The 12,435-nt window shown below is 53.6% G+C and overlaps 2 protein-coding genes across 4 annotated transcripts; one reads left to right on the top strand and one right to left on the bottom strand.

The window, feature by feature from the left end:
* The first annotated feature begins 840 nt into the window (after positions 1-840).
* LOC143824386 (kelch-like protein 38) lies at positions 841-5,534 on the top strand. Of its 2 annotated transcripts, none has more exons than XM_077311625.1 (5): positions 841-925; positions 1,530-1,667; positions 2,936-3,014; positions 3,424-3,651; positions 3,897-5,534. In XM_077311625.1, exons 1-5 carry the CDS (start codon positions 865-867, stop codon positions 5,383-5,385), a joined length of 1,995 nt encoding a protein of 664 aa, XP_077167740.1. In that variant the 5' UTR covers positions 841-864; the 3' UTR covers positions 5,386-5,534. The 2 variants fall into 2 exon arrangements, with proteins under 2 accessions (XP_077167740.1, XP_077167739.1); XM_077311624.1 differs by having other exon boundaries at positions 865-943.
* A 1,590-nt stretch (positions 5,535-7,124) lies between these two features.
* LOC143824364 (kelch-like protein 24a) lies at positions 7,125-12,085 on the bottom strand. Of its 2 annotated transcripts, XM_077311569.1 has the most exons (5): positions 11,918-12,085; positions 11,036-11,142; positions 10,154-10,232; positions 9,377-9,598; positions 7,125-8,745 (listed from the first exon to the last, which is right to left on the bottom strand). In XM_077311569.1, the coding sequence occupies exons 2-5, from the start codon at positions 11,100-11,102 to the stop codon at positions 7,302-7,304; spliced, it is 1,812 nt and encodes a 603-aa protein (XP_077167684.1). In that variant the 5' UTR covers positions 11,103-11,142; positions 11,918-12,085; the 3' UTR covers positions 7,125-7,301. The 2 variants fall into 2 exon arrangements, with proteins under 2 accessions (XP_077167684.1, XP_077167685.1); XM_077311570.1 differs by lacking the exon at positions 11,918-12,085 and having other exon boundaries at positions 10,154-10,247; positions 11,037-11,144.
* Between the last annotated feature and the right edge of the window lie 350 nt (positions 12,086-12,435).

Here is a 12,435-nt window from a genome sequence, read left to right as displayed (position 1 = left end):
CATTTCTGAAAGCTGTCGAGGTTTGGGTCTCTGAGCTCGTGGATTGAAGATCTAAACAAAATCAGAGTCCAGGGGCACCTTTAAGACCAACAAAGATTTATTCAAGGCGTGAGCTTTCGAGAGCAAGCACTCTTCCTCAGACTAATTGAAGATCTGTCCCGTGTGAGTTGTGAGATGTCAGTGTCCCTTTCAGGGTCTGAGTTGCATTCCCTATGGGGTAGGCCGGGGCAAATCCCTTGGGGATTTCCCTTCCCTGGGTCAGAGAGCGGTTCGAAATCCAGAATCTGGGCTAGCCAATGGCCTGAAAGGGCAGCAGGTGATATGGCCGGACAAATGCTGGACAGCCGGCACATAGAGCATCCCGAATTGTTGCTAAAGACGGTTAGATTTCCTCTTGAGAAGGTCTACCGGGTCACAAGTGCGCATGGACCGTGGAGAAAACGAACGTGATCCGTGTTGGCTGAGTTTCAATTTGCAAAGTGGTCCGAAGCACCAGACCACGTGAAACAATAAAACGATTTAAATGTCTTAATCGTGTTGCCCTCCTCCTTTGCGTATTGAAACTCAGGCAACAAACCGCTCTGTCACTCCTAATCAGAGCGGCCGGCAGTTCCCCCTCTGACCAGCAATGCCGGTGGTGCACTTGAGCTGGCTCCTGACCCCCAAAACTCCCCGTTGACCTCCCTTCTGCTCAGTCCTCCCCTTCCTCCAGGCTGCAGGCAGCAGGCCCTTGCCCCCCTTTCCCTCGAGGTACACAATCACAGTTTAATGAATCAGAGCCCATGATGCAAAACAGACTGTGACACCTGCCCCGGGTGGGCCAATGGGAGGCAGGCTGAAGCTCAGGTTGGGGAGGAGGGGGGCATGGCTGCCCTTAATCTGTGGGGGCACGAGGAGCCCCGTTGCAACACCGCTCTGGACCCAGGTGGGGCTGGGAGGACAGGTGGGACCGCTCTTGAGAGGGATGGTCAAAGATCCTTTGCACCCTGCTTTCCGTCACACCAACGGAAGAGAAAGAATAGCAGGATTCTCCCCAGGGGATGAGATTTCACTGGCCTCGAGGGGAACATAGCAGGGCTTTGGTCCTTGTTTTGTCCCCAGGTCTGCAAACAGACCAGGCCAGTCTAGAGAGAATCACACCCTTGTAAGCCCATTGAATCCGATGGACTTAGAAGGGTGTAATTCTGCCGAGGATGGCAGCATGCAGAAGAACTGATCCACAAAGCCCTTCCTGCTATGGCCAGAAGAAGAAGGAGACTTGGTTTTTATGCCCCCTTTCCCCACTAGCCGAATAAGTCTCCCAACAGCTTACAATTGCAGGATTTTACACCCCATTTTTCACGACCCGCAGGAGTCTCCAAACGGCTTCCAATTTCAGGAAGGCTGCGGGATGTTGGATGAGACGGCCCTCTGGCCTGATCCAGCAGGGTCCTGTTTACGTGAAGGCTTGATGCGCCCCGTTTCAAATCTGCAGCTCAGGGAAGGGCAAGACGGACCTGGCACATCACCCCCCTCCCCTCTTTTTTTAGGGCTTCCAGGAAGAATGACTTCTTACGCCCCTCCGCTTTCTGGAGCAAGTGCTGGGAGCGATGACGAATTAGCGATGGATTTGAGTGAGGACAGCTTGGAAGATGAGCCCAAGCCCTTGCTCGACTACCTCCGGGAGGGTACGTGACGTGACCCAGGGTGCAAGCCCGCCTTGGCCGAGGAAGGTCGTATGTCTGCTTCTGTACCCCACCCCAGGGCAACACAAACAATCCCCTTTGCTTCCGTGGCTTTTTGCATGGATGTTTCGCCCGCAGGGTATTGCTAAGGCGAGGACAGTTGCTAAAAGAACGCTGGGCCTCTGCACTTGAGTCAGGAGTGGAGCGGATCATTTTGGTAGTCAGCATCTCTAGAGAGCCAGTTTGGTGTAGTGGTCAGGAGTGCGGACTTCTAATCTGGCATGCCGTGTTTGATTCTGCACTCCCCCACATGCAGCCAGCTGGGTGACCTTGGGCTGGGTGACCTTGGGCTGTTCTGACCGGGCAGGAATATCAGGGCTCTCTCAGCCTCACCTCCCTCACAGGGTGTCTGTTGTGGGGAGAGGAAAGGGAAGGCAATTGTAAGCCACTTTGAGCCTCCTTCAGGTAGAGAAAAGTGGCATATAAGAGCTAACTCTTCTTCTTCTCTTCTTCTTCTAAGCACCCTCCTGCATAGCTGGCCCAGGGGCTATGGGCTAGGGTGTCACAAATACACTGGTGACACCCAGCCCTTCCTGCTGCTCAGCTGAGGGGTAACCCTTGAGACCTCCTTATCGATGCAGGCGCAGGTCACAAATGTACCCAGCGAAGCTGCTTGCACCCTGTCTGGCCCCGGAAGACCTAGCCACAGTGATCCATGTGACGGTCACCTCCAGGCTAGATTACCGTATCTTGCTCTGCGTGGGGCTGCCCTTGGCTGTGATCCAGAGGTTACAGCTGGTACAAAATGCAGCAGCACGGATCCTCACAGAGACACCCTCGGAGGGCTCATATACAACCTGCACTCTGACAAGTACATGGGTTGCCGGTGGAGTTCCGGATCAGGTTCAGGGTTCTGGTGCTGACCTTTATGGACCTCTGTGGCCTGTGGCCTTTACCCGGCATGTCCCCCAGAGGGCATAATGCTCATCAACTCCCAATCTGCTGGCGATCCCAAGCCCCAAGGCTGTGTGCCTGACCTCGACCAGAGGCAGGGCCTTTTCGAACCTGGCCCCAACCTGGGGGGAGGAGTTTCCAGCTGAGATCCGGGCCCTGACGAAGCCGTCAAAATTCGTGGGGGCTGAGAAACGGCACTCTTCCGCCAGGGCGGTCGGAAGTTTTATGGCCTCTTTCCAACTCCTCCTCTGTGGCTCCGCCTCCTTGTTATTTTTAGTGGACGCCCTTGCCAATGGACTCCTTTCTGCTTCTGGCAGGGCTCAAGGAACTGCATCAGAAACAGCTGCTGTGTGATACAACCATCGTGGTTGGGGGTGAACGGTTTCCATGTCACAGGTATTGTATATACTTCATGCGCTTCGTGGACCGGTCTGTAGGACCAGTCTAAATTTCCACTTCTAGAGTTACTGGCTCTTTGGAAGGCATTTCTTTCCCTCTGCCAGTTGGTCTGGTTTAAAGCAGGGGTCCCCGACCTTTTCGAGCCTGCAGGCGACTTTGGGATTCTGACACGGCACGGCACACACAGCCACAAAATGGCTGCTGCAGGAGGCGGAGACTGCCACAAAATGGCTGCTGCAGGAGGCGGAGACTTCAGTCGCGCAGTGACAATCTCTGTGCTGTGATATCAGCTGCTGCCAAAGCGCAGCTCATTGGCTCTCCAGTGGCCAATCAGAAGCCCCGCTGGGCAGAAGCCCCACTGGGCATTCAGTGCAAGGACCTCTCTTGTCTCTTCTGCCTCCTCCAGGATGCTGCTCGCCGCCATCAACCCCTACTTCCGAGCCATGTTCTCCAGCTCCTTCCGAGAGTCGCAGGACGGCGAGGTTCTGCTGGAGGACATGGACCCGGACATTTTCCAAATGCTGGTGGATTATTACTACACAGAGGAGATCGAGCTCACGCCGGACACCGTTAAAGACCTCTTTGTGGCAGCCAGCAGGCTCCAGATCCTCCCTCTGCTAGAAAGCTGTTCCAGGTAGCTGTGGTAAAGTTGCCTCTAGGGGGGTTCTCTGTTTTGCTCAAGTACACCCCTTTAGTGAAGGTCCACCATGAGAACATCAGTGTGTCAGATTCCCCGCTGACTCCCTTTCCAAGGGCGCCAGGGTGTCTGTGGTGGGGAGAGGAATGGGAAGGCGACTGTAAGCCGCTTTGAGCCTCCTTCCGGTAGGGAAAAGCAGCATATAAGAACCAACTCTTCTTCTTCTTCTTCTTCTTCCCCAGGTTCCTCTTGGAGCAGATTTCCGTGGAGAACTGCCTAAGCCTTTACCAGCTGGGCTACGCGCACGGCGACCAGACTCTCCTCCACCAAGCCAAGAACCTGGTCGTGTTGCATTTCAGGCGGCTCTCGGTGGAAGACCAAAGCTTCCTCAACTTGTACCCCAGCACGGTGACCAGCATCATCTCCTGGGACAGCCTGATGGTGGCTTCCGAACTCACCATCTACCGGGCCGTGTGGCGGTGGGTGACGGCCCAAGGGACGAGCCGTCTCCCGTCCCTCGGGCTGCTGCTGGGTCATGTCCGGCTCCCGTTGCTGACCCCGGAAGAGCTGAAGGAGGTGCAGTCCGAGCTGGCCGCCTACCGGAACCTGCGCTTGAGGTGGAAGCGCCTCAACTGGCAAGAGAGGCTGCGAGAGAGTGGCTGCTTGAGGCAAGGCATGTTCAACACCTGCATCGTGTGCGTGGACCTCTTCAGCATGGAGGGGCCTGAGTTGAAAACCAAGGACTTCCAGGTGGCCTGCTTTGACCCGCAAACCGAGACGTGGGAAAAGCTGCCCCTCCTGAAGTGCCTCTACTGTGCCCGGTGCGTGGCCGTGGAGGACAAGCTGTACGTCACGGGAGGAGTCCACACGGATGACACCTATTCGGATACGTTGCACGAGTACAGCTCCTTGAGGGGTCGCTGGACCCAGCTCCCGTCCATGTCCGTGGCCCGGGCCTCCCATGGATTTCTGGCCTGCGGTCAACATCTCTACGCTATGGGAGGCTGGTGCCGATACGAGCATTACCTCGACTCCGGCGAGAGGTTCGACTTGTCCGAGAAGACCTGGACGCGCATCCGCAGGATGCCTTTCACGCTCAGCCACTTTGCCTCCGTGGCTTTCAGGGACAGGCTCTACCTGATCGGCGGGGTGACGGATTCCATGGGCTCGTGGTACGCCTCCCGGAAAGTCCTGATCTATGATACCAGCGCGGACCTGTGGACCCAGATGTTCCTGGATAAAGAATGTTATTGGTCCGGCGCCGTGGCCATGAACAACGGGATCTACGTGATCGGAGGCTACTTCCGGGGCAGGGTGAGGCACCGTAACGAGCGCTGGCCCGACGCGGGAAATTTGCACTGCAGCCGGAAGTGTTTCTTCCTGCGGGAAGACGGGAAGATGGACAAGAACGTCCACATCCCCCGGCTCCCGACGGAGCTGGCGGGAGCCGGCGTGGTGCGCTGGAAGAATCGGATCTACGTCCTCGGAGGAGAAAATACCTATTTGTACAATGAGCTCGAAGGTGGGAACGACGAGGAGTATTACAACACGGTTTATTACTGGGAACCGGGGGCCACCAAGTGGACTTTGTGCAAGGACAGGCTGCCGTATACCAGCTGGGGGCTCAGCGGCTTCGGATGCACGACCATGAAGGTCCCCAGAAGGCCCATCCTGGAGCTGTTCCGAAAGACCTCGGTGGCCCTGACCGCCATTGATGTAGTGAGGACCTAGCGGCGCTAGGGGGCGCCCTGGCCTTGCTTGCAAGGCCCGTGTCCGCGTGGTTCCTGCAGGGATCCGCTGGCCGGGAGACCGAGGGCTCGCTGCGGAACAGGATAAAACGAAAGGAATAAATATGGCTGCCTCCAAGGTGGAGTCTCTTTGTCCTTTGCAGGACGAGCGGTTTATCGGCCACTTTGCCGTAAAGTTACGCCCGAGGTGCCTTCCCATTTTAAACAGAAAAGAACCACACACAAAATAAGGTGTTATTTTAAAAGTTTATAAGGCGTCTTCCCGGAACGAATGAGAAAGAAGCCTGACATGCATGTCATGCTGGAAAGGTATAATTAGATATGTTTGCATGACACTGAGCAGCAAAAGAAGGGGGGCACTTTGTATGGATGGGGGGGGGGTACAAGAACGGGGTAAGGGAAGGGTTAACTCCCCCCCCCACTGCCATTTCCCAATCTGCTTTCAGCTCCAGCGGAGCAAGCAGGTATTACAGATTTCTTTTTTCCCTTTTGGGGCTTAAAGAATTGGCCACACCTTTCCCAGCGTGCTGGCTTCTATCCACTGAAGGCACCCTGCATCTGCTTTTCCTGTGTGTGCATATTCTGCGACCCTTGATGTGGGTATGTAAAGGCCTGTCTAAGCACAGCTGACTTCTGGTGACCCCAGCGAGGGTCTTTGAAGGAGAGCGAGATCCGGAGGTTATTTGCCCCTGCGGAGGTTTCCCAAGGACTGACGCTTTTCAGCTTCTGCGATTGCAGGAGGTCGGGCTAAGCCGTGCGGCCTTCCCTCCCTCCGAAAACTGCCACCAGCTCCTATTTCTTCCCTTCCCTAACCCTGGCTTCATAGATTCTGTCGGGATGCCTTTCACTTCGGCCTAATAGCAGAAGGGAAAAAGGCGTGCCTGTTATTTGCAAGCAGAAGATAAACATTTGCAAGTTTCTTCCTGCTTTCTTACAACCAAATTCTTCATTCAAGATTTCCTGATCTCATTTCCCCTTTGGCAGTGGCTAGCTAAAATAGCAGGGAAATGGAGGGGGGGGGGGAAGCATTTTGAAAGGGCCATGCAACCAGAACATGGGGGAGGATTTCCAACCACTTAGCAAACTCATCCACCAACCCGTGTGGAGTAACGGCTAAGGGTGGCGGCTTCTAATCTGGTGAGCCCGGTTTGGTTCCCTGCTCTCCCACATGAAGCCAGCTGAGCAACCCTGGGCTAGTCACAGCCCTGATAGGGCTGTTCTGACCAAGCAGTCCTGAAAGAGCTCTCTCAGCCTCACCTACATTCCATCGGCTAAGTACGCAGTCTTCCATCCCACCGAGACCCCGATCCTCCCCAAACTCCGTTCCCAAATCTGCAGGAATTTACCAGCTTGGAGTTAGCAGCTCTAATTTGGTCCTAATTTTAATTTTCATGTTCTTCTGTTCTCCTGGAGCATGGATGTGTAAGTGGGGTGCCTAAAGGATGGACATGTTCCCTTTGGAAGAATGTTAGCCCCTGTTCCTTTTTGTGAACCAAGAAAGTGCGGACGGCAGCTGAAGGAGCGCTGATGAATCTTCCAGTGTCTTTATTGAGCTGCAAGTTCCCACTCATGGGGAAAAGTCATGACATAGGCCCCGCCCCCCAAAGAAATCTAGTTTGCACATTACCCACATCCAGGTGGATATTGGTAACATCCGTACATTTCTTCCATCAGAAACCCCTGTGCATGCTGGGTGAAAAAAGACACATTCTAGACATGTAGTTAAGCAATTCCTTTCATTTAGCTCTGCGCACCTTAACACAGACCTGCGTAGCAAGGCCGTCCGTGATCATCCCAAGTCAGTGGTGACCCTCCATAATTTTACTAGAATCTCTTTGGATGCCCTCGCCTGACCTTTTTTTCTTCCCGCCATCCTGAAAAGTCCTTACACGAACAACCCTACTTGCCGAGCGCCTCCGTGAGAACATGTGAAGCTCTTTGGAAAAGCTCATGGATGTGGGGTTGGGGCCTCATCCAGGTGGCGCACCCAAACCGGCTGATGCCTTCCTGGCGGACGGGGATCTCGGTGGCGCACCGACGCCAACGGAACTCGCCAGCTTCCCAAAAATAAATGGTTTTGTAGCGCTGTGTTAAGTCCTCCCCGCCCAAGACGTAGATACGGTTGTTGCAATGGACCACTCCTGCATTGCCTAATCCTTGGGGTAGCTTCGGGATGCATCGGCTATAAGTAACTTTGCCAGCCTCGTCGACGAAGAAACACCTGTGAGCCGCGTGACAGTTTTCGGGGATCATGGCTCCCACAATGGAGTCCCGAGGCTTCTTCTCGTAGAAACCGCCAATGACGTAGATTCCTTTGTCCACCGCTATGGCTCCGGCGGCCAAGAAACTGGCAGGAAGAGGGACCTGAATCCAAGTATCAGAGTCGGGCTTGTAAACCAGAAACCCTCGGTGGAACATCCAGTTCAGCACAATGCCCGTGGCCCCGCCCAGGAAATACAATTTTTTCCGGAACACGCACGAAGCCGGGTGACTCAGGGCGAAAGGAAGCTGGGCGATCCTGGTCCACCGCCTTCTGTCAATGTCGAATCTCTCCGCGGAGTTAAGGAACCTTTGGAATTTCCACCAGCCTCCCACGGCGAAGAGGCTGTCCTTGTAGAACAGGAACCCATGCACACATCGGGGGATGTCCATAGAGGGGAGCTGCGCCCATCGGCACGTGAAGGAATCAAACTCGTACAGAGCCCGCGAATAAGAATTCCTGCAGGCCCCACCGGAAATGTAGATCTTATTGTCTCCGGCCGCGCAGCATGAGTGCGTCAAGGAATCCGGACCGGGGAACTTCTCCCATTTTTCCGTCTGAGGGTCATAGCAAGCCATGTAGTCCTCCTCGTTCCCTGCTTCTTGGTACTCGCGCATCTGGGTGTCGACACATAAGATGTGCGGATTGAGCATGCCCTTCCGTAGCCCGCCCGCTATGCGTAGTCTCTCTTTGCCGTTCAGGTGCTTCCATTTCAGCTGAAGGTCCTCCCATCTCTCCAAGTCCCTTTGGAGTTCCACCTGATCTGCGGTGGTGAAGAGGGGAAACCGGACGTAGCGCATCAACATGCCGAGATGCGGGCTGCGCTTGCTGGGCTGGAAGCTCACCCAGTGCCGCACAGCCTGGTAGACTTTGAGCTCAGAGGCCACCATGAGGTCATTGGACGATATCAGGTGGATGATGGTGCCGAGATCCAGTTGGAGGAAGGGCTGCTGGTCAAAGACCTCCTCGAAGTTGAGGGCGAGGAGCTTGATGGTGGCACGATACAAGGGCTGGCTTTTGTGAGCACGAGCCAATGAGTGCATTACAAAGCAGTTCTCCATGGAGAGGTTTTCTATCAAGAACCTGGTGGGGAGAGAAGACACTAGAATGAACAGGTCCCTGAAGAATCAACGTGGCTTATGGAATCAGGTGACTTTCACACCCACAAATTCCCAAGAATGTTAGCTCTTATATGCCGCTTTTCTCTACCTTAAGGAGTGTCAAAGCGGCTTACATTCGCCTTCCCTTTCCTCTCCCCACAACAGATACCCTGTGAGGGAGGGGAGACTGAGAGAGACCTGATATCACTGCTCGGTCAGAACAACTTCATCAATGCCATGGGGAGCCCAAGGTCACCCAGCTGGCTGCATATGGGGGAGTACAGAATCAAACCCAGCTCGCCAGATTAGAAGTCGGCATTCCTAACCACTACACCAAACTGGCAGTCCCGGTCTTCCTTGGTGGTCTCCCACCCAGGTTTTGTCATTGGATGACCCTGCTTAGCTTCCCAAATTCTATTGAGTCAGGTTTAAGTCAGCTTATCTAGTGCAAGGCAGTGACCAAATGAAAAAAAGAGATTTTTCCAGTCCAAAAAGTCAATGCGATTTATGCAAATCCTTTTCTACCTCTAACGGATTCCTGCCCCGTCTCTTGACAGCATTTCTGGAATGTGCGAGATTACTCGTGGTGATGATGTTTCAGATCCTTGCCTTACCTGCAGGAGAGATCCTGGAGCGGAACAATCTGCAGCTGGCTGGCTCCTGCAAAGATGTCTGGGGCCTCCTGAGTTGTGAGCACGATATCCTCTGTGTAGATGTATTGCAGAATGGTTTCCATAGTTGATGGGTCCACGTTCGTCAGCTCAATCTCTCTTCCATTGGGCCAAGTGCTGGTGAAAAGTTCCCGAAAATATGGGCTCAGGGCTGCCAGAAGAGTTCTGCAGAGAAAGGGAAGTTCAAATCACAGGTCACTTGCTGAGATCAAGCACAAATCAAACCATTACAGGATCTATCCACCCACCCTCCCACCCACCCATCCACCCACCCATCCACCCATCCACCCACCCACCCACCCATCCATCCATCCATCCATCCATCCATCCATCCATCCATCCATCCATCCATCCATCCATCCATTGATCCAATTTTTAGCCCGCCACTCCCGAAAGGCTTGTGGCGGGTTACAAGACATGAAAACCCCAATGAAATTCCCCTAAAAACAATATATATTACACAATACCCATACAAAAATCCAAGATGCAATGCGGTGAGTTTCAAATAACTCAAAGACTAAAAGACATTGGGAGACGGATTTTGCGCTGAATGAACCTGAAAGTTTCGGGAGGGAAATTTGAAAGGGACACAACTCTTTCTCTCTTGGGAGACAACCTGGGCCAAGATGGTACCAACGCATCTGCCACATCCCCCAGTACCAGGGTCTCATCTGAGGAGGGTTTGCAGTCCCTGGAGTCATCTTGAAAACTGAGACCCACCTGTGACAGCGAAATGGCTCTAGGTTCACGATGAGGGTGGTGTCATAGAGCAGCGCTCCCTGGTACATCTCTAAGAGGCCTGGGACAAGGGGTCAGGATCGGAAAAGAGAGAAGCTAGATGTTTATCAGCAAGACCTCAGAGCTAAACATTCAACAACAAGCCCCTCCCCCTCCATTTCCCCGTAAGCTTTTGTTTTTCCCATTGTCTCCAAGCCTCTGGTTGCTTCCTGAATGCCTTTTCGAGGTGCCTTTGGCACATCTGGGAGGACTAACTAAATAATTAGCTGCAGCTAATTCTGGGCTTCATTTGGTTCGCCAAGGTGCCCTGATGCTGCACAGCGATGGCCTTCCAGGTGCCCCCTTGCTTCTTCCTCAAAGCGTCTCTTCTCTGAAGCAACAGGACCAGTCTTGGCTTTCCTCTCCCCACACCCCACCCCATTGGAGAAAGAGATTTCAGAGAAGTCCAGAAGGTGGCACCTTCAGGGTTCCACAGAGCCCACATCTGGAAACCATCACCTCCATCCAAGGAATCTGCTTGGCTCTGAAACGGCCAGAGTTCGGGGTTGCTTCCACTTCCCCCAGCCGCCATTTTGTGGAGGCGCCCCCTACCCATTTCTCAAAACTCCCAAAGCGCCCCAAAATCCACAGTTCTGGGGAGGCCTTCTTAAAACTCTTGATAACATGCCCTAAGAGATAAGGTTCTCTAGGTAGAGCCAAAGGACCATGATCCCCTTGGCTTTTCAATGACCGCACGATCGGTCAAATGAAAGTCAATGAGACAGCACCCAGTTGAAGTGGGGGGGGGGGACAAGGCCCATCCCTGTTTCCATCTGTGAAGCAGTGGGAGGGAGGGAAGGGGAAGGGGGTGGGGGTTTCGCTTACCTTCCTTCAGGCCCAGAGGCCTTGGCTTGAGTCCTGCCGTCTGCTCATTCTTTTGGGGGGAGCTCATGGTGCACGGAGGAAGGGGACTGAAGGAGGAAAGGTAAAGGCTGGCCCAAAAAAATGTGAGGTGAGAGAAATTAAAGCTGCATCCATTCACCGCAATAGTATGAAACAGGTTCTCAGCCTGGGGGCCTCGACCCCTATGGGGGTCTATCAACCCTTTCCCCAGGGGTCAGTGAAGCTACGACCTCGCTGCCACCGGTCTCAGTGACCCAAAGGGGATCATGGCATTAGGAAGGTTGAGAACCACTGGTATAAAAGAATCCAGAACCTGGCAGGGACTGAACCAGGAACCTTCTGCATGCCAAGCAGACACTCTACCACTGATCCATGGCTTCTTCCCTAGATTAATGGACACATGAACCTGCCTTATAGTGTGAATTCTTAGGTCAATTGAGGTTAGAATTTTCTACTCTTTCTGGTGGTGGCTCTGCGAGTTCTCAGGGGAAGGCTTCCCACATCACCTGCTTTGACCTGGAGATGCTGGGGATTGAGCCTGGGACCTTCTGCCTGCCAAGCAGATGCTCTATCGCCGAGCCATGGCGTCTTCCCTAAATCAATGAACTCACGGACCTGCTTTAGAGGGAGTCAAACCACTCACTTGATCAGCTGAGAACTTCCTACAAGGACCGGCAGCCTATCTTATTAGTTTTTTCTTGCATCTAAACATTCTAGAAAGTCCTTTATGTTAGCCAGAAGTCAGACTCTGCCCTCTGCAGTGCTGGAAGGGAATTACCAAAAATATCCCGTAAGCACACAGATTCCTTCCTGCCACTCATGAGTCACACCCCGCAAGGAAGGCGCTCTGTCGCAACAGTTCACCTTGGAGGAAACGGAGACCAGCACCGAAGGCCGATGAAGAGGTCCGCTGGCACCACTCTCTGCTCCACTTCACGTGCTGGTTTCCTTGAGAGCCACCCTGGGCCATTTCTATGACCCCCCGGCAAAGTGAGTTTCTGGCATCTGGGGGAGGGGACGCCCTTTCAGGCCCCTTTGACAGGCAGCTATTGTGACATCATCGACATCCCTTGCCCAGTGTAGCCCCTGAAAGCACCCTGTTGGCAGGCAATGGGAAAGATGCCCACCTGCCCCTCAGAGGAGACAATCCCAAGCTAGCTTGGACAGATGTGCTGGACTGTGCTTCAGAAAGGGATGCTTCAAAATGTGGAGCTGGTGACATTTCTTCAACCCAGGGAGGATCAAATGTCGGATGAAATGTTTAAAAAAGAGAGAAAGATCCCAGAACATTACCTTGAAAGCACAGAAGCTTTATGCAGTGGCCCCAATCCTCTACGTTTCTCAGTAAAGGGGGAAAGGTTCAAACAAGTGACAAAGAAACC

Source organism: Paroedura picta, chromosome 15, assembly GCF_049243985.1.
Source record: "Paroedura picta isolate Pp20150507F chromosome 15, Ppicta_v3.0, whole genome shotgun sequence".
Taxonomy (NCBI): Eukaryota; Metazoa; Chordata; class Lepidosauria; order Squamata; family Gekkonidae; genus Paroedura; species Paroedura picta.
Note: the sequence above shows the minus strand (reverse complement) of the source record. Positions and strands in the feature narration are given on the sequence as shown.